Source organism: Python bivittatus, unplaced genomic scaffold (assembly GCF_059951505.1).
Source record: "Python bivittatus isolate LINGU-HERP-01145 unplaced genomic scaffold, Pbiv_v1 ctg000700_np1212, whole genome shotgun sequence".
NCBI lineage: Eukaryota > Metazoa > Chordata > Lepidosauria > Squamata > Pythonidae > Python > Python bivittatus.
In genome coordinates, this window is record NW_028277098.1 from 21,405,361 (window position 1) to 21,429,541 (window position 24,181).

Sequence of the window (24,181 nt, forward strand, 5' to 3'; positions counted from 1 at the left end):
AGTAAGCACAGTAATGAAAATGGTTTAGCCAGTTCATGTGCTATATACATTTGAATTAGTAAGTGAGGGTAAATAGAGCAAAAAAGAAAACTATGAGATGGAACAAAAGCATACAGTACAGTGCATTACATTCAATAGCAGGGAGGTGTTATGCATTAAAGTTGGTGTGTCTCAACCTTGGCAGCTTTAAGATGTGTGGACTCCAACTTCCAGAATTCCCCAGCCAGATCAGAATCAGAAGTTGCTGGGGAGATGAAGTCCACACATCTTAAAGCTGCCAAGGTTGAGAAACACTGATTTCAGTAAACACTTTGTTTCACTCAGAAATTCCGTGATATCCAATGGGTTCAGCCTGTCTTAGTTTTCAATAGCCCCATTTGGATTTACCCTCCTTTATTTTTCTGTCAGCTCATGTGCAGATAAGTTTTATACAGTATACAGACTGACCTCAGCTATGAGAAGGAAGGGAACCAGTTTCAGATAGATAATTAAGATGCAAATGCACAACTGTGGAATAGGGTTAAAATCTGTACAGTCTAAAAGTGGGTATGATTATTAGAGGCCATAAATGAAAGAAATGACCACATGCTTCTAACAAAATATTAAAAGTTTCAAAATGGAAGTTTATGGAGAGCGTCAGTTTAAGGAAACCTATTGTAAGTGTGTAAATATATACATATATATGTTTATTTAAAGTCCTTGTAATATATAATCTGTGAAAAGGGAAAATATCTAGATCTGGGCTTTTCTGTATTCATTATTTTGAGGAACAAACAGAAGAAATGTAAAACTAATACTCAAATCTCCTGTAGATCCCTAAGGAATTTTATATAACACATAACACACATAAATTTAATATTTCTTTGTTGTTTTTTATTTAATACATATTTTAATAAATCCCACTTTTTTTACAACCTTTGTAGCTTTATCTGGGGTGCTGTTATGTGACTATAAATTCTCTAAATCAGGTTTCTCCAAAGTGGCCAATATTGACCCCAAAGATCAATGGGACTATCCAAGGAGTCAATGTTGTTGTTATTTGTAGTACTATTAGTTAAAGTAGTATTTATTAAATTATTTTCATATAATAAATGTTAGGGGCTCAATGAACAATCTGAAACTTCATGAAGGGGTCAATGAGCTGAAGCATGTGGGGACCCCATTCTGAATTCACAAATCCATGTAAGAGCTACAGTCTCCCTCATTATTCTCCTCATGAGAAAGCATCATTGGCAAAACATCGTTAATCCTCAGTTTCAGTCTTCCTTTGAACTGCAGGCTCCTATAAAACAAGCAGCTGTGTGGGGTATGTGGAATCTTTGGAAGTTATAAAAATCATTCTTTCACAAATCAGAGCTTAACCAACATCTCAGCAATGGGTTCTTAGTGCAGTGGGCTATAGGCCATCTCTTCCATGGCCTGGATTAGGATCATTTTAGTGATTCTTATCAACTGCAATACATGGTTTGGGCTGAGGGAAAATTTCAGATAAAGCATTAAATAATGTTTTTGGTGGTGGTTGAAGCTTTTCCAGCTGGTTGTGGTCCTTTGCCAGGATTGTCAATAACTGTTTCTTTGATTTGTAAGCTCATGGCTTGTGTCATTAGTAATGGTACTGAGCCACCTTGTGTCCTTTTGGCCTCTTCCATGTGTCTTCGGTTTCTCCACCATCAGAGCCTTTTCCAGTGATTTGTTCCTTCACGTGTCCAAAATATCTAAACTGTAGTTTCATTGTTAGTGCTTCCAATGACCAGTCTGTTTCACTTCATCCAGTTTTCAGTTATTTGTTCTTCTTGTAGACCAAGGCCTTCTCTGCAGTTTTCTCCAGCATCTGAAGAAAACTTCTGAGAATGCCCTGATCGGCAAGAAGGCTTCAATTTTGCTTCATTCAGCCGTTCTGATGGTCCAGATTTCACAATCCTTGGTTACAACAGGGAAAACCACGGCCTTGACTTTAACAACCTCTGTCATTAGTATGATGTCTTTACTCTTTAATATTTTGTCTAGATCTGTCATAGTTTTTCCTCCAAGCAGCAGACATCTCTTTATTGTATGGCTGCAATCACTATCCTTGTGAACATTTGTTATTACTTGAACTCCATTCCTAGTTGTTTCTGGTTAAGCTATGTATTTATTTTTTTAAAGTCTATCCCCCTGTACCCAAAATAGCTTTCCTATATCAAACTCCTCGTTGGTACTTAAAACCAAGTATTATAATGTATAATACAGTACTTGTTTTTTAAAATATGAATTGTCTAGATCAGTTGGTTTTTCTTGCTCTCTGTGATTATAAGCTCAGAAAAGCAGAAAGTTTCCAAATGGGCAAATATTTTAGAGGACCGTTGCACTTGACCATGACTACTTGTACTCTTTCCAGCCAATGTCATGGGTTAAAATTAGAATCTGGCTGCTGTGATATTTTGCTCTGTCATAATTGGCACGAAGGGTTTAAATGGCTTAAGCAAAACAATCAAGATTCATGACAGATCTCTCACTGCACAGAAACCTCTGGGCCATGGAAAATCATCTGTGGCTTCAAGTAAGTGGTTGATAAAATTTTCAGCTAACACCTGGAGGGGAGTGAATTGGCAAGGAGTTTGTTGTTGCTTTGCAGCTAAAATTGGGAGCGTGCTTTTGAAATGGCTGGTGGTTCATGATTGCCATTTTGTTGCACAGTTGTCAGACAGGCTTTGTCTAAAAGCAGGTGCCAGAGAACAGAAATCTGCTTGCAAGACTCCAAGAATAGGCTCTGTGTTAATGGTGAATTAATGGTTTGTCCTTCTTATAGATGTTTCTCCTGGATGTCAATTAAAAATCCAGAAATTGAAGGCATTTTTCAATCTAACGTGGGTTTCCTGTTTTGCTCATGACATTCCTGAATACTGTGCCGAAAAATGAAAGTAGCTGCTGAGTTTGAATGCAGAAGAGCTATGACTGAAACAACTGTTTCTGTTGGCTCATTTATGGCTATTAAAGCCCTGTGGGAAGTCAGAATCCAGAAAATCACTGAACAGCTTCGGAAGGAAAAAGAGTTCAGTCAGAAGGCTGCAGGGAGGTAGGTACTTACTCAGAATTAGGGATCCCTTAGATAAGAATGATGATTTCCAAACTTTATGGGCAGCACATTGGAGCAAATATTCTCTGGGAAACCTAAACTATGCAAGAAGCAAAAGAAGGTGATGCTGGAAATTCTATCGCAGTTGTATTTCAATTGGGATCTCCCTGGGATTTTGCAGAGTTCTCCAAAACAGTGAAAAATAGCAAATGGAGAAGCAGCAGAGGTTTTTTTTTTTTTTAAATGATCAAAAATACTGCTGCTCTGCTCTCCAAGTTGCAGTAGTACTGTAGTATATTCCAGAATTCTCCTTTATGAAAAGTCCCCTTTATGACCAAGTCAGCCTCAAGATGATATGCAACTGGGTAGTAAATGTAATAGAGTATGACGATTTAGGAGCTTTTAATTTCTGATAAACAGTGATACTAAGCGCTTCTGTGTTTGATTGCATCAGCTCTGCTGCCTGATCTATTCCAGACTCAATTCTGGATCCAGATGTTTGAAAGCGTGTTGGAAATCGTAGTGCAGCAATAAGGAAAAGATATCTTTAAAGCTTTACAACTTTTTTTTCTAGACTGACAATTGTTTGGGAAGAGAGGGCCAGTTTGGCCAAGCTGAAAGGCAAAGTAATCACCGAAGATGGAAGGGCTATTTTAAGGATTGAAGAGGAGGAATGGAAGGTATTCATGCAAGACTGCTAAGAAATGATTTTACATTCTTTGCTTCGATATTTTGTTTTATCAATTTAATGTTCATCTGCTCCCCACTTCCAGGATAACTGCAAGAACCATTTATTTTGGACATGAGCCCTTGGAGACATGTTAAAGGAAGGCTAATTCCTTTTGCTAATTACAGCTAGGTTACAATTAATGCGACTTCAAATAATGCAATATTCTAATGCGAATTGTAAATGGATACCAGGTTGCATTTAATGCGACCCAAAATTCGGTTCATGCGAGGCTTGAGCGTACACAGATGTGGTTGGAGTTTTACACGCTGCTAATCTTTGTACAGCATATGCAAAATAGAGAAAAGAAATATTCCATCAGAGGAAAACAGTACAAGCTCAAAAAAGAAGAGGCTTGTTAGAGCAAAAATTTCATGTAATTAAACAACATGAACATGGTCATGGCAGCACTAAAATAGGACGTGATGTTGGAATGCCTGAATCTGTGGTGCAGATTATTATAAAACGTACAGGGGAAATGACAGAAAAAGACAAAGTTGCAGCAGCTTTTTGTGATTTGCAAACACGTACGAGGAGATGGAGAGAGAATGGAGATGTTTTCATCAGTGTAAGCTTACCTTTAGGAATGACATTTAGAAGTTTTTCGTTTTGTTTTGCTTTCTATAACTACTCTGTGACTTTGTTAACAATAAATTTATATTATAAGCATATTCTTTTTATTCTTTACTATAATATTTCATTAATATACATATAAAATTTTATGCTTGAAATTTTTCATTGCCTATTTCTTCAAATTGGAACCAATTACCATATTTTCCATAGAAAAATAACTTCAAATAGAGCAAATTCAAATAATGCGGCCATTTCATGGAATTCATGAACCGCGCTAATGAAGACCTAGCTGTATTGATTATGGATTGGATTTCGGCAGTGGTTTTAAAGTGCTAAATTGATATAAGATCACCTTTATATCCAATACTAATCCAGTGTTACCTTGAAAATTCACATGCACCTTATAAGTTTCTTTTCTGTTCCTTTACTTTTTACCTCCCTTTTTTTCTTGGTTGTGTTTTTAAATATCTGTTTAAAAATGGTCTGGGCTGCAGATAACCAGATAATAAAGATATATGGCAGCAACGTATTAGAGTTTTCTTTATAAGTGGCTATCTGTATTTTTGCAGCCCAGATTAGGTACACTGTGCTTTGTGTCATTCTCTAGTTCCTACAAACTAATTTACTGCAGCCTTTAATGGAATATCATTGATCTGATGTACTTAGTGACTCTACCCCTTTTTGTTTCCTCTCATATAAATGTAGACTCTACCTTCTTGCTTACTGAAACTGAATTACCTGCAGGAATGGCAGCTTCACAGAACTAATTTGATCAAAATCCCTCACTACATCGGTCGCTTTCAAAATCTCATTGTCCTAGATCTATCTCGAAATTCCATTGCAGAGATTCCTAGGGAGATTGGTGAGTCTCAAGTTAACATTTCTCCTTGTGATTGCTTCTTCAGGTTGGGTTCTGAATTAGGAAGTCTTACAGAGCTTAGTTTTAGAAAAATATATTTTGGGAACATTTTGAAAAATTCCTTCTTGATGAACAGCATACACTTGAAACAAATTGAGAGCCCTATTCTTTGAATGAGTTACATTTTTTACTTATTGGTTTTCTTCATTTCTTTAGTTCTTTCAAAACATATATTGTGCTTTATAGCCTCAAGGGATGTTTTCACTATATTCCAGAAGATGCTTATAAAATTGATGCAATATCAGTAGTAATAAGAAAAACAGTGAGCCTTGGAACATTTTAAATATTGTAAATTATTTTGACATGCGCTTTTGTAGAACACGGTCCACTTCATCACACACTGACAAGATTATTTATTACCAATATTTGTATATCAGTGCAATCACTATTCTCTGGGTGGTGCACACAAATGAGTCAACCAAGGGAACAAAATATCATTACTCTGAATAAAACTGCATATATAAAAGTACATAATGTAATATTAATGGCTTCCACAATCATCCAAGCTCAAAGGGATGTTAAAACAGAATTGTTTTCACAGTCTTTTGAAATGTTAAGGAAGTTGGGGTCAACTTAACAACAGGAGCACATTCTGGAGCATGTGGGCTGTTAGTATAGAAGCCTGCCTTCTGGCCCACACACCATATTCATCAAGCAGAATTTCCAGTTCTCCTTTTTGAACTTCCCCATCCCCAACTGACTTCCAATTTTGCCTTCCAAGAAGTATGTTGTGTTGAGATGCTTTAAAGAAAAGACATTGGGGTGAACTGGTGGGATAAAGGCAAAGATTTTATTTCTGACATTTGGCAACTAAAGGAAGCAGGTGCTTCTGGAATGAAGGAACAATGTTTTTCTCAGTTTTCATCTGTTCTGCCCTCCTTATTTCTTCATAGTCTCATAGTAACCTGCCTTCTGTACCTTTTATATGTATTGAGACTACAGCTTTCAGAATCACTTATCTCATGGCCTGAGGTTGGAAATTCTGTGTTGTAACTGTAATGCCTCTGAAGGACACCAGCTGGGTACAGCTGAGTTATTATTTTATTTATTGTATGAAATTGATAGAGCCACCCAACTTCACAAACAATTAATTAAAAAAAAACAATAAAAATAATGGAAACCGAAAAGAACAAGCAAAACATCTAGCAGAAACAACCCCCATCCCAGGATAGAGGAAGAACAGGTCTTTAAGGCTTATTTAAAGGACACCAGAGTTGAGAAAATACAAACTTCTGGTAGGATAGGTGTCTGAAGAAAATGTTGAACTCCTGGTAAATTATGCAGATTATTGAATATTCGTCATTAGCTGGATCAATAATGTAAGTAAGAAGTGAAATTGGCTTCTAATATTGGTTCTTTGGCAATTTGACATTTCTATGTGTGATTGAAGTAATGAGTCTTCAAAATCTGTAGGAGCTTTCTCTAAACACTGATCTTCTTGATGTTTTTCTTTTCCTCTGATTTTAACAGCATGCTTTTTGTTTAAAAGGATGCTTTTTGCAAGTGAATGTTATACCAAGGCTTTGTTTAATTTGTCTGACTTTTATAGGTCAATTGTCAAATCTTCAGGAGCTGAATCTCAGTTACAATAAAATTAAATCGGTTCCTAAAGAACTAGGCAACTGTGTTGGCTTAGAAAGATTGGAGCTTGCAGTAAATAGAGACATCTGTGACCTTCCCTATCAGGTTAGAAAATACCATACTCTTCCTCTCTATGTTCATAATAACAAAGAGTATGTTTAAAATGATTTTTTAATACCAGGTAATGAACATTCATTTATCTGCTCCTCTATGTGAACATACTAGTATGTCTCATCAGACACATTTTGTATCCCTGACATGGAGGCATCATGAATAAAATGGAGAATTTTTTTCCAAGTAAAATTTCAGCAGCTGCAAGTGCAGCCTCACATTGAGATGCCAGTGCTGATAAACTACATCACCGCCTAAGTAAGTATGGTCGAATCATGAGTCTGAGGGCAATTTCATACAATAAATAAACCTCAGCATGAGGTTATCCCTGAGATTTGAATGGCCCCCACCCTGCTTGTGTTTCGAATCTCTTCACCCAGGCCTTGGTCGAGGGTGATTGAAGCCCCCCTTTTTACTTTTTCTTTGTTCTCATCTGGGTTTGTTATCTCTGCCATCTTTGTTCTTTTTTGTTTTGTGTTGTTTTCTTCTTTTAAATATATTTTTTAATACTTTGTAAACTGCCCAGAGTCACTGGGAGGCATATAAATTCAATGAATTATTATTATGAACCTCCAATGCACTAACAGTACATGAGAGTTGCCATTTTAAATCAGCTTTTAGAATCACTTCACATGGTTCTTGGCCAATTTAAGTATATGAACTGTTCTGGAATTATTAGATATACACTTTAGTCCTTCAGAAACCACCCCATGGGGATGAAAAGTATTCTAGGTAGGAAAGAACCCTATCTCTGTGAGATTTCACATCTGACACAAATGCTACTTGACGTAGGGCTGTTTCATGCATCACATCAAGTCAAGGGATTCTTTTAAACTGACTGGTTGAACAAGCCATGAACAGTTTTCCATCTTGTTAAGCCCCAAACAAATCACATTATGGCTTCATGTTATGTGTGAATCAAATGTATAATTCAGCTGCACTTTTTCTGAAATTCTAGAGTACCATATATATTCACATCCATGGATAAGCCTACCTTTACGTTTTTAACCAAAATACCATGAAAAATGTGCCATCTGCAGATAAGCCAACCTGCATTTTCATGGTATTTTGGTTAAAAATTTGAGGGTCTACTTATTCGTGGATGGACTTATCCACAAGTATACTGTATACAGGACATACTGTATATATACAGGTTTGGTTACTTGCAGGACCACCTGTCTTCCATAGTTGCTGCTCATCCTATACAATCCAGCAAAGCTCCAGGTCCCAGGAAGCAGCCTTCTCTACTATAATGCATATAGTAATGCATATTGAGAATGCATCTCTCCCACCAAGATTCATACAGCCCCCACTCTGACATTACTTGGTGAGCTCTTAAAGCCTGGCTCTTTTCCCAGCCCTTAGGCTAGAGTGCTGGCAGGCCCCTTGTAAGTTGTCTGATTTGTGAGATGGTGGTTCTTTTCTCTGGATGTTCTTTTTGTATTCTGTAGTGTATTGTGTTGCACTGTGTATTGTGCTGTACTGTATTCTGTAGATTGTTTTATTTTGAATGCTATATATGGTATGCTGCCCAGAATCATAATGGAGTTGGACAATTTAAAAATAAAGTTCAATAACTGAGCTTAGTGAGCAGAAGCACTCAGTAAAGATCAGGCATTTGTCCAGAGCCCACATGAAACATTTCTGGACATAATGCACCATCTGGTCTAGCTTCATTATTGCTTTCTCAAAATGTTCAGGATCAATGCATTAGTGTGGGGGAAAAAAATCACAGAAATAACATGAATCATGCATAGGTATCATCTCCCTCTTAGTCCCTGAGGAAAGCATTATGGATGCCTTGCCCAAAACACAGAATTTCCGTTATGACTGCAGTTGATATTGTTTGATGAAATGTGGCTTATCAAAATGACCTATCACTGAGGTTCTTCTTCCTCCTCCTCCTCCTTTTTTTCTTAGCTGAGCAACCTGAAGAAACTTTCTCACCTAGATCTGAGCATGAACCAGTTCACTACCTTCCCACCAGTCATCCTAGACATGCCAAACTTGGAGTGGCTAGACATGGCAAGCAACAGGCTGAAAGAAATTCCTACCAATCTTGACAAGTAAATATAATAATCTGAGATGCAATTCATGCCCCTGTGATTTAATTATTAAAGATGTTGTAGTTGTCATTTCATAAACAAAAACAAAAGGTTGTTACCTAGCTAGTTAACTAAAATACAATACAATGCAGGCAAGCAGTTGAATTATATATATCCTGTAACAGTCATAAAGACATACGGGCTTTTTAAAACATGATCTACAAGTTATTTAAGTAGATAGACTGAAATTTATACCATTCGGATCTCATTCTTTTAATTGATTTCAAATGAACACAAAATATCTTATTGAAATTCACTGATCTGAATAATTTCCATACCATTTTAATTTATGTCATGCTTTTTGAGCATTTGTTATAAAAAAGAAATCCTTTAGGTAAATTGTCATTCCTATTTCACAGATGGGGAAAGTAAAGCTGAAAAATATAATGGTTACCTAAATTGATAATACTCAATTTAAAACATCCTAGGTTCGTTATCTGATGGCACTTTATATGCAACTTTAATAGTATTTGGTTCATTGCTGTTGAAATTACAGAAAATGTAAATTAGAGAGAAGGATGAACAGATGAATGAGAAAGTTATTTTGCTGAAGACTGCTGTCCATATTTTTCCCATGAAAATCTGAAGTATTTATCAGATTATTAAAACTTCACTGAGTTGGTCCAGTTGATATTGTCAACTTCAACCAACAGAAATAGCAAGCAGAAAACTACCATCCTCTGGCAGGGAATAGGGTATTAAGACTCCAAATTGCTTAAGGACATCACACTTAACTCTTGCACTCCAGTTCTACAGCCAAAACGAAAAATTCCGCAGTAAGACAAAATATTATATATAATCTTCAGTTGATTTTCTTTCTAATTAATAGACCTGTTTGACTTTACAGAGCACAAAACTTACATACTTTGTGGCTCCAAAGGAATGAAATAACATATTTGCCTGAATCCATTTGTAATCTTAAAAATATGAGCACCCTTGTTCTCACCAACAATAAACTGCAAGATATTCCTGCTTGCCTGAAGGACATGCTAAACTTAAGGTAAGAAAAAAAAAATCTCTGTTGCAGTTGGAAGATTAAGTGCTCTGGATGAATGAACTTTGTAGTCCATGGCTGATGTTTTTAGCTTTCTTTTCAAAACAGCACTCTCAGATTCATGCATCACAAGAGAAACGGACGTGTTCTACTGTGTTACAAATCGGTTCTGCATGGATAGAATTATGCCTTGCAAGATGGAGCTTCTCTTCATTTTTGGTGGTGCAGTTCCCAGTGATTTCCAACTGTGAGCCAAGGCACAAGCATGCACAAAGCCAAGGCGAAGTGTCCCTTGAAAAGTTAGACTCCGTGTTGAATGCATCATTAATCTCACCTCCATCCTCACCACAATAACAACTGAGAATTGACATATGTCTTAGGGAGTAATGGTGTACACAGATTCCTCAGCATCTATTAGAGAATAGCTGAGAGATGAAGGAAATCTAGAGGTATCATTGCCCAAAAACAAATGCAGAGATGCTGCTGTCTATGGTGCTTTAAATTATCTTGTGCATACATTTAATGGTACCAATCCAGCTTATTTTATCTACATCCTGCTAAGAGTAACAATGTGAGTTTGGGATAGATACAGCAAGCAGACATGTTGTAAGGAAACAGCTGCTAGAATGAATGAATGGCCTGGGATAAAGGTACAATGATTCTAATTTCACATGATACAGAATTTTAGTTAACATGAAAATAATGATCCTAACTGAGCCACATTTCCTCCTCTTAGGTATAGCCATGAGGTCAGATGGTTTTGCTTATTCATAGTTTACCATCTCACCTGAATCTGACAAACTGTGGTTATTTTTAACTAGGTTTTGTTGAAACAAGCTATGACAAACTGGAGTCTTCACCTCTACCCCTAAGGCAGGGCAGGCTGCATGTTACTCTTCTATATTTTTCAGTGAGAGCTTCCTATTTTTCTTAGCCCCAACATACAGAGAAATGTCTATGGGTTGCACATATGAAAAAGGATAGATCCCTTTTTCCAGAGCTTCTTTTAAACTCCATGAAATATGATCTGTGTTTACTGTAAGCTAAATAGCCCAGTTCATAATAAGACTAACCTCAGGGTGAACTCAGGAGATTCAGATGGCTCCCACCTCGATGATGGTATTGAAAAGTATTGAAGACCTACTATTCTCCCTGGCCTTGGGGAAGGTTGATGATAGAGCCTCTGTTGGTTGGGTTTTAGTTTATATGTCAGTCTTCAGGTTTGTTTGTTTTTGTACTGTTCTTACATTTTTTATTGTAAGCTGCCCAGAATTGTCAGGAGTCAGATGGCCTCCAAATTGCTTAAACAAACAAACAAAATTAATTCTGGTTCCAGCTAAATACCTTTATTCAAGAAAAGTTCAGAAATGCTCAGTTGCTTTCAAAACAAAGCATAACATTAACTAGCTATACCATTATTTCTCAAGAATGTAGGTCTTAAGACTAGATAGGGAAAGCATCTGTTTGGTTTGTATTTGTTACATTTATATCCTGCCTTTTGTTCAGGAGCAAAAGGTGGCTTCCAAGTATGAGTCTTGGCTCTACCAAGCAATCCAAAAACAGAGATTATAACACATTTTTTCCTATATGGAAGAACTGATCAATTTCAATATCTAGTCATTTAACAAGTGGTCTTGAACATGGATCCATGAGATAATTCCCACATGTACCTATAGAACTGATATATAGCACATATGGGCTCTCAAGCTTGTTGAGGAATAACACTGATTTGCCAAACTTATATTTAGTGTATATAAACATTCCTGTTTAGAGAGAAATTCTAGAAGGGGACAAATATTGGGTCTGTCACAATTTTTATCTCAAAATTTAGTTTAAAAAGATAGCTTAAGAAATCCAGTGACATTAATGGTCAACTGTGGTTAACCTGACACAGACCCTCATATCTCTCTATGGAGTAAGAGAGAGAAAAAAGACTATTTGAATGCAGAGCTAATACAGGCTCAACATTAACACTGAATACCATTATTCAGTGTTCAATGTTCAATGGGCCTTTAAAATACAGGTTTCAAAGAGCAAAATACATCAATACCACCTTGACTGAGGCTTCATAGGGGTTGTGTTACTAATATTTTTACCTCAAGATCAAATTATTAAGTTTGAAACAGTGTTTCTTGTTTCTTTTTTGAAGGAATGCCAGTTTATTAACTCCATTCTGTAATATATAATAGATTTGTCAACTTCAGAGATAACCCACTGAAGCTGCAAGTGACACTTCCTCCTTGCGAGAATGCCGAAGAGGAAGAGGAGCAGGAACTCTATGGAATTCAGTTCATGCATTTATATATTCAGGAGTCACTCAACAGTGAAGGTACCATTTATTTATGGTTAAAATAAACACAGACTCAGTGAGGAGACTGCCCTACTTTTCACTGTGAGGCAGTTTTGTAATGCTTTACATTTTAATCTCCCTTCTCCAACAAAGGATAAATTTTCCATGTGCAAACATTTTTCCCTAAATTGCTAAAATATATTTCACTGCAGGCTAGGAAAACAACAAGCCATGTTTCCATAGGTTAATTCTTGTTACTTGAAAGCAAGACTTCTTTCTGAAGGAAAGCAGCAAGCCTGTAAGCATTGCCATCTCTACTATTTGCTTCCAGCTGAAACCAACTTTCAACAATGATATGATGGGCAAATTAAGTGAACATACAGTGCCAAGACCAAATGAATATACATGATCGGAGGACTTTTTTTTTTTTACTAAGATATATTCATGGTACTAAAAGTATGTGTTAGTGTAAGGAACTAACTCATTTGTGTATATCGTTTTCTAAAATGATGAATCTCTGCCAATTTGAAAGCAAAATGCTATGCAGGGGGCCAAAACACTTCACTATCTTAGGCTTAAACTGAGACTGCATGATTTGCCGAAGATAGGCAAGATTACAGCCAATGGCCTGGCTAATGGCTGTTTCCACAGCAGAATCAAGACCGAAAGAGAGCAAGCTCTTCCCAAGACCAATTATTATATTCATGTAATTATTATATTATTGTAATATAATGAATATCCTCCCAATATTCATACTGGAAAGTCCATGTACAAGGAAACCTTTATCCACTGTAGGTGAAGTAGATCAGTATTCCAAACATTTCTATCCATACAGCTGCTATTTAATGCTGTTACTGAGCTTAGAAATAAAATGCCTGAATATTGATGGAAACTATTCTCTCCTTCAATGAGTGTTACGGGGTGCTGACAGCACAACTTTATTTGTATCACTACTACTACAATGGATTTCATTTAATCCAATCTATAAATACTTATTTTAACTTGTTTACTTCATAGATACACTGTTCCTCACACATTAATAGATTTAGTATCAAGCCAACTCTCAAGGGCTGAGTTGGCACATAATACTAAACGAGGTTTTTTAATGACAGTTTGTTGAACAAACAATAGTGGCCTTGTGCACAGAAAACATGAATCCAAAGTGGATTGGTTCACACTAAAGTAAAAAAAACAACAACCAAGCAACATTATCTCTTTTAATATTGTCTGAATCAGATGAATGTGACCTACAATATTTTAAGAACTGTTAAAATAAAGGCAAATTTGTGATACTAGAATTTCCTTGATATTACGGCATTTGATAGTGTTTAAAAGTTGAGGTCCAAAATATTAAAGGCACCCAATCCTATCTTGAACTCTATATTATTCTGATACATAAACCTGAGCACTAATACCGTTCATTTGAGCACCACGATGTGTGAGCTTAATGGTATGCACAAGCCATGCTGCAATGGTTCAGTCAACAAACCATTAAAACTTCCTGGTTAACCACTGTGTGTGAATATAACCTAAATGTTGCATTCAGCATATAGCTGGTAGTAACACACAATGTGTGCTTTTCTCTTTTAAAAAAAAAATGGGAGAGGAGGCTCAGGACTGGGATTACAGAGTTCTGGAGAGATTAACTCTTTCATCTTGTGCTACAGAACTATAGAAAAACCACGGTCTCTTCAAGAGAGTTGCAGGGGCAGAATGGGCATTACAAAAAGAGCACAGGATGAGAGAGGAAATGCCACCTGCTGGTGCACAAGATTAAGTACTGTAAAAAATAATGTCATGTTTGACCCACAGTGGGTACCTAGGTCAGTTTAGCTAAATGCCTTAATCCTTTGTAAAAATATAGTTTAAAAACACTTTTGAAAGCTTCATACAGATATACTGAAAAATTAAGTTTTAAAAAGTTGTTGGTATATTTTTGAAGAAATGTATATTTCTTGGCAAACATTACATTTCTCTTTCAGAAAATATGGAAAGTGATATTCCAGGTGCTGCTGCTGCCACTGACTGAAAGACAAAAATAACACCAAGCTAATATGGTTACTATTACACTTTTTTTGGAGCACAGAGAAACTGAACTGCAGCCAGTTCTGTTGCAATAAATATCTTGAGCTATCCACTCATTGGTGCATCTCTTCCAATCCCAGAGGACACTGTAAACTATCCTTGGTTTGTTAAGCACAATCCTGGACATTACAAATCTGCAAAAGTCCTGGAAGCAATGAAGCTCCTGGAAGGCCTCTTCTAGTTTTTAAGCAGTTGTGGAAGATACCAAAGACTGAGATGGAACAGCTGTCAAGAGAACATTTTCTAATGACACACTTGAGTCTGTATAGTGTTGCAACACAGCTTCATATCCTCTCTGCTCTAAGTATTCAGTCCGACCATGATCAATCAACAGTTTGCAAAGGTAACCTATCTGCTTTCGTTCATCAGTGGTCAGCAGCCTAGAACCAAAAAGGAAAAAAATACTTTAGGAAATACTATCACAAACCTTTGGGCACTCTATTTCAAGAATTTCAATGCAAGCTTGTTTTTTTCCCAATTTAAAATCGAGGAATCATTGTATAGTACTAATGTATTGTGACATAAATGTTAATTGAGCAAACAATTAGTCCAATTTTAAACTTTGTAATTGCATTAAATGACAAAATACATTTTGGCAGTAAAGATATTTAATACAATATATTTCTTTCTGAAGCCTATTGTTGTAGAGAGTAAGGAAGACAACCTTGATAGAAATATGCAAGAACAGTTACCTGGGCAAAAGGGGCTAAAACATTTTTGAAGTCCAGAACAATGAGATAACATTTGGAAGTGACTAGGCAGATGCTTCCCTAATTCACTGGAGTATCAGAAGGAGGCGGTACAGCACAATCAGACTTGCAATATTGTTATTATAGTAAATCTCAATAAAAATAGTTTTAGTCTTCCTGTGGAATTAATCTCCTGGTCTGGTCTACCTAATGGCGCTGACAACTGTATTGAAAGTGACCACATACCCTTGAAGACTATCCAAATTGCATTCAGTATTTATTTCATCTTGGTCATGTTCATCTTCGTTACTTTGTTCTTTATTCTGCATGCCACTTCTGCTGGTTTCTGTTGTTCTTTCTCTCATGCCACAAGTAGCCCAGCTTGTCATTCTTTTTAAAAAATTAAATTCTTTTGGGCCAAGTCCTACTCTTTTAAAGAAATCTTGGCCAACGTAATGGTTCCACTCACATCTGTGATGACAACAAAGTGCAATAACAATTCCAGCTATAGGGCTCCAGATTTCAGTTACACGATTGCTATACATTTTGCCAGGATAATGATAATTTATGTTAGTTCCATCCGTCTTGAGGCGCTTAGTTACTGGGCCTTCCTTTTCTTCAGCACAACATTTCACATAGGTGTCAACTAAGCATCTCAGAGCAAGATCTGTGAATACAGGAGGATTATTTTTACCTTTAATTGCTCCATGCAATCAATCAGTCAACACACACTTAATATAACTGAACATTCTATATAATTTATAATTGGACCATATTATTAAGCACTTTACATCACTTTTTTTTTTACTTCTGACACAAGTTTATCACGTAGCATTCATTTTAAGCTAGCTCTTTGGTATTACTGTTTAATAATAATACTAAGCATGTTTATTGACTTCAATAAGCCTTGTACACAAGTGTCAACAGTAATCAATGTATGTTAGCAACTGTGTGTACGTGAATGAAAGCCAATGATAAGCCTTTTAATACTTCATTATCTTTTTAATGACTCTTATGACATCATCTTCATCACATGAACAATCTGTACAATGTGTACCTGTTGCAGCACCACACAGATGCTTTCCAATTCCAATCAGAGGTAGTTTCTCTTCCACAAGAAGAGGTACTTTACCTGTCAAAAAAAAATCCAGACAGAATTATGACATTCTGCTATCATCTTTGTGAACATTATACATTATCCTTCCTCAACTTAATTCTTGGCCAATAACTCTCATGATCCCTGAACTTTATCTCTGTTAGTGCTGATGGGATGTGTAAGTCAAAACATATGGAGGATTCAAGGTAAGGCATACTGCTAGATTTATATGCAATAAACCACCAGAGGAAAATTCAGATTTAATTTAAATGTTAATTGAAGTGTAATATTAACATGAACTATGGATTAGGTTTGACCAGATTCTTACAACAGCAGCCACAGAAGGGAAGCAGTATCAAATCTAAACATAAAAGAACTTCTGAATCAGATTAAAAGTCGATCCTATTCAACATTCTGGTTCCCACAAGCACTTTTCCAGCAGCATATGGAAAGCCCACACAATAGTCCTCTTCTAGTATATGCAATACAGCATTATTTGACTTATTAATCTTGGTCCATGATTACAAGAAATATGCAAAATGTTCCATGTGCAAATAATTTCCACATGAAACAGTTTTGGGTAGTCCATGCCCAAACTGAAATACATGTGTTTCAGATGTTTTGGTATATAGAATAAAATAGGGCTGTTTTGTCCCATAATGAAGTTATTCTAGGTAGCGGGGTTTAGAGAGGGGGAAAGAGCAGAAAAAGCCATGACAGCAGCCACTAAGGAGAGGGAGGGAACAAAAAGCACTCAGAAGATTGGAAGGGCTGGGGGCCATTCTATGACATCACTGGTGGCAGCTGGAAAACAGAGGGAAGGAAAATGCTGGGAAGACTGGGGAGGTGAGTGTGGCTATTGAGATACACCATGCTGGGAGGAAAAGGTGGTGATGTGCACCAGGCTAGCCCGCCCAATATAATCAATCCTGGATCACCCAATAGGATCTATCTGTTTTGCCTGAAACTACAACCACAATACTGAATACTGTTTCTGCTAATCTGAAGCAATATGGCAGAACTTATGGAATGCAATTGTTTGTTGCAGATTTGAAACAAGATTTATTTTATGTTTCGTGCACACCGCTACTATTACGAACACCAGAAGTACAAATAAAGATCTTGGGAAGTGTTTTGTAATAGTTCAGTTTATATAGAATTACAGATTTCTATCTTAACTGTGTTTCATTTCATTTATGCCAAGGCTAAAAGATAATACTTTTATCCTTAACATTACACAGCTGACCTTATACTTGAGCAAGAAGAATCTTGGCATCCAAAACCAATTCTCTAGCCATTGTGTTTCTATCATAACTACAGTGAACACAACTTTATCTTGCATTAATTTAAAAAAAAATAACCACGATCATTTGCACTGTTTTTCAGAGAGTTCACACAGAGACCTTTAAGCAACTTACTTAAACACAAGTGCTGGATATCAACTTGAAGCCTCTCAAAGTAATGTTTTCTGTGTTTGCCATCCACCTGCGTAGTCAGAACTACAAATATTATTATGATGTATTGGCCACTTAAGAATCTATTCCATGCACACTGGTATATTTTACAACCCAGAAAAAAAGTGTTTTACACCAGTTGATGGTATTATTGGCAACATTGCAAATCCAGTAATTTTAAACTTTTTTTTTTTTGCAATTACTTTTTGAACTGAAATACTTCTTTATTAAAATGTTTATTGTCACATTATTACAATAATTGCCTTACCTTGAACCTGGTAGGTGCCCTTTCAACAAGAAGAAAATGAACATCTTGAGAATCCTGTAAAGCTATATCTAACCAGTGGGACAGTTTTCCCCGTCCAGCTCCAAATTCAACAAAACAGTTCCCTGGTCCAAGCAAATGCAATCTTTCCATGTTACCCAATATGGAAGCCTATAGACATCAAATTATTATTTATGAACCAGCAAAGATATTCATTGCACTATTTGAATTAAAGCATTAATAAATCCAAAAATCAGCAATAGATTTTTGTAACTCTTACTGTATTACTAATTGTAATTCTTCCTAAATGAACAGGCTTTGTGATTTATTCTATTACCATCTTAGGGGTTGCATGACCTGTTACTCTAAGTTCAAATTATATTATTTTTAGTACATTCAGAAAACGAATCCTTTCATGCTAATATTTCCTTCCAGCATATACTACAAAAATTTCATTTCCTTCATGTGAAAACTTAGAACAAAAAACAAAAAACAAAAAAAACACCCAACAACAACCCTGAGTGGTTCCATTACAGTATACACAAAACAAAAATAAAGTCAGATTCAGCAATACTTTTATGAAATTTCTAGAGAATGCAGTTGTGGATTAAACTGAGATTAAAAAGCATAAAGGATAAAATTAACAGTGTTTTAAAAAGGATAATAAAGCTATTCACCAGCTGGAAAGCAATTTCTTTAGTACAAGAAACACTACTAAATATATTATTTTTTGCAAGACAGGTACCTGCTGCTTCAAATGTTTAAAAGCTGCGTCTCCATTTTGGGGATCATTTAGGGCCTCTTGTAAGGCCTGATGAGAAAGGATTTGGTCCTTAAGTACATAATTTATAGCTGAAAATAGAATGCAGAATTTCTGGTTTGAGTTTCAATTGAGTTAACCACAAAAATGTTCTCCTAAATATCTGGTGTTACTATTGTATGAAGAAACTAATATCTGCAAATATTTTAAATGCTAGCATTCAATAACTTTACAATGTAATTCTTATAAGAGTTATTTCTAAATATTTCATCGTTTATATTGTGTGATTGCCCATATAAAAATAAAATACTCACTGTTACTTGCTTTTTTTAGCTTCTTAATTAAGTCCTCTAATTCTTGTTTAGAAAGTGCAGAAATTGGTACTTGCTGGAATGGACACAGAATATTTATTTTGTTTATATAAACCCATCTATGCAAAGCAAAAATAAGGCTTAAAAACAGTATTACGTTTGTTCTGATCCAAACAATATCCAATTCTCTTTGACTAGAAAATATAATTAGATAAAGGGCAAGGATAGTAATAAATACAGTACAATTCACAGGAGCGGAAGAACTCTTCTTTTTGTTTTGTTTCCAACCTCCCAGTGCAAATACGGGTAACCATATCCAGCCATCAGGTTATGTGGGGATGGGTGCGCTGTATCTTATGTACAGCTGTTTTACAACTTTTAATGTCATCTTTGAATCCTGAGTGTTTAGCATGCTATACAAACACTTGTATTCAATCCTATATCCATCTATCTGGAAAACATACACATATGAACCAGTTCAGGAATGGTTGACATTGCCTACAACTGGTCCATGAGTCACCACAGAGGCAGCCTCTACCTGTATTACCTGCTCCAAACATGGTGTTTTTCAGCTTCTTCTGGCACGAGGTATGCTGTGGGGTCCATGTGCAGAACTTTTTATCAAGGTAAACTATGAGTAGGACCTGCCCTGCTCCTATTGGTCATCTGAGTGCGCTGCAGGCATGCCCTCTCTCTGCTTCCTGGCCACTGGTTTTCAGGGTCATTTGCCTTTGGACAATGGAAGTCTCAGAGCTCTCCCACTGTGCCAAAGAGCTGTCTTTCCCAGTGTTGCCAGAGCTGGCAAAAGAGCCCTTGCTGCAAGAGTTTGGAGGGATGGCAAGAAAAGGGGAGGGGAGGGAAGAGTGCTTTTTATTTGTCAGTTCTATTCCAGAGTTAGTAAATAAAAAAATACAATGCAAAGGGAAGGGATATGGAAAGGGAGGGCTTTTTAGCCACCCCTATCACAGGTAAAGTTGCCCACCTAGCCTCAATAGAACAGGCATAGAAGTGCTTGAACTGAAGGGCTGAATCAGTACATTTTCTGACACATTTCCAGTAGTCTCCCATAAGACTGCTGGACATATGTAAATTAGGTGCATCAAATTAGAAAGAGCCTCTTCAGCGATAGTAATTCTGCCAATTCCCAATGGACTAAATGCTGAATCTGCAGTGTGTGTGTGTTTTGTAGAGTCTTTGGTGCTCTCTGAGCTTAGTTGTTTGTTTGCTGACTAGATAACATCATCAGTGCTAGTGAGTGTGGGGTTTGCTCCCTGCTTATATATAGTAGTTTGTCCTGCCAATGTTGCTGAGGGTGTGGTTTTCTCCTTAGTAGTTCCTTGATTGAGATATTGTTTTCTGCTTGTTTGTCTGGTGTTAATCTCTGCTTACCTGGGTGTAGGCTGCTGGAGACCTTGTGTTTTGGTCTTTTTGTTTCCTTCTTAGCTTTTTTATTGTCTTTTGAATGGTGGGTAAATGTGGTTTATCTCTATGTGTCTATTGATGGCTGATTTGTCTGAATGCCAAGCTTCCAGGAATTCTCTAGCATTTTTGGGAATAAGCTTATTATTATCTAGGATGCTCACAGTTTCCCAGTTTAAATCACAGTTGACTCTGTCCACGTGTTGTGAGATTAAGGAGTTTTCATCATGTCTTCTGACTGCTAGTTGGTGTTCATGGATGCGCTCTGCTAGCCTTCTGCCTGTTCTACACAGTGGCTGTTACATTTCTTACACTGTATGTTGTAGACGACTCCTGTTTTTTCTTCTTGGGCTACTGGGTCTTTTGGTTTACTTAAGATGTACTGGAGGGCTTTAGTTGTGTGTTTTTGATAAGCATCCATTGATGTTACAGAAGTCTGCTGGAATCATCTCAAAAAGATAAAGGAAGCAACCCTTTAGCTGGCATCCCTGGCAGAAAAGCTGCCCCTCTGAGGCTTAGGTGCTCTCACACTTAATCTGCCGTGGGTTTTTTGGACACATATCCACCCCTTGACTTCAGAGGTGTTGTTGGTTGAAGAACTACTTTCCCTACTTCTTTTCCACCAGTGGTTCACTCCCCTCCCCCCCCCCGAGAGTATGAGAACGTGGCTCTTCAGCCAGTGCCTCCTATGATAAAAGAGGATTTGCTTCTCCTCTTTTCCTTTTCTACCTCTTTACTTGTCACCCGTGACAAAAGAAGCAGAGGTAGAAAAGAGGTCCACAATTTTTCTTCTCACTTCTCTTGCAAGTTTGGGGTGGGGGGAGAAAGGTGGAAAAAACAGACAGAAGTGTTGCTCTGGTGCCACTTCTCCAATCCCAAGGAGTAATTACTCCACGAGATCAGAGAACTGACAGTAGAAGACCTACGGACCTTCTGCTGTTAATAAGTGGCATCAAAGGAGGCATTCTCCACTCTGGTTCTCTCTCACTTCTCATGCAGATGGACACCCTATCCTGCTTGTTGCCAAGATAGAACAAGGGTCCAAAGTATAGTCAGCCCTTCTTTAAGCTAGCATACTTTTCTGCCAGTTCCTGATGTGCTGCCATGGGGAAGAGCCCTTGGGTGTCAGAGCAAAATAAATACCTCTGCCCATTCTAAAAACAGGATTTTCCTTCCTGCTGCTCAGATAACATTAGATACTTTTAATTGCCAAGGCCACCAGTCTTGCTACTGTAGTTCTGCAACAAATGATGCCTATAAACATACAGTATGGACAAATCTGGATGTTTATGTTATCCCTGCAACTTCTATAAAACAGTATTTTTCCTATAGCATTCTCATTGAACTTATTATTATTACTATTACTATTATATTTTTAATCCCATCTGTCTGTCTGTTTATCTGGTCGAATCAATGCGGCAAACATATCTAATACTCCTGCCTCCTATTTTCCCACAGCAACAATCCTATGAGGGGGTTGGGCTGAGAGAGAATGGCCCAGCTGGCTTTCATGCCTAGGGGAGGACTAGAACTCAGTCTCCTGGTTTCTACGCTAGCATCTTAATCACAACATCAAACAGGTTCTCTATAAATAATAATATAGTTATTTAGATTTTTAAAAAGCAGAATTTATCTCTTGTAACAGTTCAAAATACATTTAAGATTTATTCACCTGTCCTTCAGACAGCTCTGTTTCATTTTTCAGTCCCGCATTAATATCTTTAGCAAAGTAAACCTTAAATGAAATATGGAGTAAATATTAAATTATAGACTAATTATAATAGAACACTTTTCTAGTATGCTTACACACATTAACCTTTAAACAGTTTAAGGAAAAACAAAATAATTTATCACTCTGTAGCTTGATTATACCTACAGTACGAGACAATCATAAAGTTATTATTTAGTAATGTTTAGGCAAGTGTATACAGATAGGTGAACCAAGGACTATTTTTTTCTATCAGCAGAGTAAGAAATTTAAGTAAGTTATGAATGTTATGTTCATTTTACATGTTTTAATGTTTGATTGTGATTTTGATTAATATCTTTATTTTCAAAATCTATTATTTTCTACCTTATTTCTTGTTTCCCTCTTCTTCAATGATATCCTTGTAAAATCTTGCTGCTTTTGCTGCTACCTCCTAAAAGGGTTTACCTTATACTTTGATATTTGTGGCTTTAAGGGAGCACTCTGTCAACAATTTTTGCTCCGCTATAATATGTAACACCCACATAGATTGCATCCACAGACTCTGGATGCTTCCAGATAAGGTTTTCATTATGCAATTATCTGGCTAAATTCACTTAATTCTATAAAGGATTCAGATAACACTACCTTCTATTTGCAACCTTTCCCATGTTTCTCCACAAATTTTCCAGTCTTGGTTTTCTCTGAAAATCTGTTAAGTATGGGAAAGTAGAATAGTGGTACAATATATTTGATTAGTGGTTCTGTGATGCTTCCATCTGGAAGTATCCTTATTTTCATCAGAGTATTAATGGAAAGAAACATCACTGCACAAGGCAGTTCTGCTTGTATGCCCCTAGAAAGCCCCCTTTAATTTCTTCAAGCAGTTCCAAGGACACTTACAGGCTTTGGCTTCTCTCTTGAATTACATTTTTTCAAGTGTTTTTGTAGCTGATCTTCATACACAGTGCTAAAATTAAAAATAAATAAACTAGCAATGCTGGTCATCATTCTTTAAAAAAAAATCACACAATCAACTCTTGCTTACTGTTTTGGATCCAAAGGGCAAGGAATTCTTTTCCTTTTATGTTCTTCCTAGTTAAAAAAAATAAACAATTTACTAAAACTTAAAATTATACCCTTTCTCAGCAACACACCTGCCGCCCCCCGCATAAAACTGAATCCCAGTTGAACCAGATATAATGTAATGGAATATAAAAAACAAAATAGAATTGATTTAGATTAGAATTAACAATATGTTGTTTAAAAATGTGCCTTAAATCCAGAGGTGGTGTGAAAGAAACCTTCCTTGAAAAAGTTATCCAAGGGTGCTTGCTGTTGTTTTTCAAAAACTGTTGTATTCTGCCACTGCCTATTTCCACTTCTACTTGTTTTCCTGGAAGGTGCCAACATTTTCCCTATGCCCTGAATGCTATCTTGCATAGAAACTAAGCCAGCCTTGCCCAGCCCAGCATAAGTTGCTCCATATAACCACGCTCACAATCATCAGGACAATTTCCAGTATTGGATGGAACAAAGCAGGAGGAACTTTTACACAGGATGCAAATAGAGATGAAATGGGATGAACCAGGAAGCCTAATGACATCTTCTCGCATAGCGTGTGTGTATCTGTATGTACTCTACATATATGAAATGCAGATGGCCTGATCAGAATCAAAATAGATTTCCTTCCTTACTCTGCCTATATCAGAAAAGATAAACTGGAAACTTATTAAAACAAAACCGAGCGGGCCCTTATTTTACAAATGAAACGGGTCGTTTGCTCCAGGTGGTCCAGCGGCTTCTCTCGCTCTCCTCTACTACCTCCTGAGCGCTGTGCTCGCCACAGAAGCGCCTGCCCCGGGCTGGGACCATCTTGCAGAAGCGCTTCTTCCGCTCCACGAAATAGGCGCACCGCTCCGGCTGAGGAATAGAAGCCGCCTCGACCGGCGCCTCCGCCATCTTGCCTGGCCGCCGCTGTGGCCCCTCCCCCTCCCCCGCCCTCCTGGCCGCGTGGCCCGTTCCCCGCCCTTCCTGACTCGCTCCTTCCTGCCTTCCCC

At 37.1% G+C, this 24,181-nt stretch overlaps 2 protein-coding genes across 3 annotated transcripts; one reads left to right on the forward strand and one right to left on the reverse strand.

The window, feature by feature from the left end:
• Window positions 1-2,233: 2,233 nt before the first annotated feature.
• On the forward strand, window positions 2,234-15,047 carry LRRC39 (leucine rich repeat containing 39). 2 transcript variants are annotated; one of them, XM_007420253.4, is made up of 9 exons: window positions 2,234-2,539; window positions 2,789-3,055; window positions 3,630-3,735; window positions 5,061-5,217; window positions 6,824-6,960; window positions 8,887-9,032; window positions 9,919-10,071; window positions 12,255-12,394; window positions 14,338-15,047. In XM_007420253.4, the coding sequence occupies exons 2-9, from the start codon at window positions 2,895-2,897 to the stop codon at window positions 14,382-14,384; spliced, it is 1,047 nt and encodes a 348-aa protein (XP_007420315.1). In that variant the 5' UTR covers window positions 2,234-2,539; window positions 2,789-2,894; the 3' UTR covers window positions 14,385-15,047. The 2 variants fall into 2 exon arrangements, with proteins under 2 accessions (XP_007420315.1, XP_025020004.1); XM_025164236.2 differs by lacking the exons at window positions 2,234-2,539; window positions 2,789-3,055; window positions 3,630-3,735 and adding an exon at window positions 3,797-4,350.
• TRMT13 (tRNA methyltransferase 13) lies at window positions 14,625-24,104 on the reverse strand. Its single transcript, XM_007420280.4, has 11 exons — window positions 23,946-24,104; window positions 23,170-23,216; window positions 23,025-23,091; window positions 22,107-22,169; window positions 19,019-19,091; window positions 18,690-18,796; window positions 17,948-18,115; window positions 17,644-17,710; window positions 16,187-16,261; window positions 15,376-15,796; window positions 14,625-14,820 (listed from the first exon to the last, which is right to left on the reverse strand). The coding sequence occupies exons 1-11, from the start codon at window positions 24,081-24,083 to the stop codon at window positions 14,625-14,627; spliced, it is 1,422 nt and encodes a 473-aa protein (XP_007420342.2). The 5' UTR covers window positions 24,084-24,104.
• Between the last annotated feature and the right edge of the window lie 77 nt (window positions 24,105-24,181).

What these genes read in the sequence shown, in the direction of transcription:
- LRRC39 (XM_007420253.4), top strand. Translation starts at nt 2,895, where the DNA reads ATGAAAGTAGCTGCTGAGTTTGAATGCAGAAGAGCTATGACTGAAACA. An exon ending in TCTGTGACCTTCCCTATCAG is followed by an intron (nt 6,961 to 8,886) that starts GTTAGAAAATAC and finishes TTTTTTTCTTAG; the next exon opens with CTGAGCAACCTGAAGAAACT. An exon ending in AAGGACATGCTAAACTTAAG is followed by an intron (nt 10,072 to 12,254) that starts GTAAGAAAAAAA and finishes AATATATAATAG; the next exon opens with ATTTGTCAACTTCAGAGATA.
- TRMT13 (XM_007420280.4), bottom strand. Translation starts at nt 24,083, where the DNA reads ATGGCGGAGGCGCCGGTCGAGGCGGCTTCTATTCCTCAGCCGGAGCGG. An exon ending in TGCCCTTTGGATCCAAAACA is followed by an intron (nt 23,092 to 23,169) that starts GTAAGCAAGAGT and finishes TTTTAATTTTAG; the next exon opens with CACTGTGTATGAAGATCAGC. An exon ending in GGGCACCTACCAGGTTCAAG is followed by an intron (nt 17,711 to 17,947) that starts GTAAGGCAATTA and finishes CTGACTACGCAG; the next exon opens with GTGGATGGCAAACACAGAAA.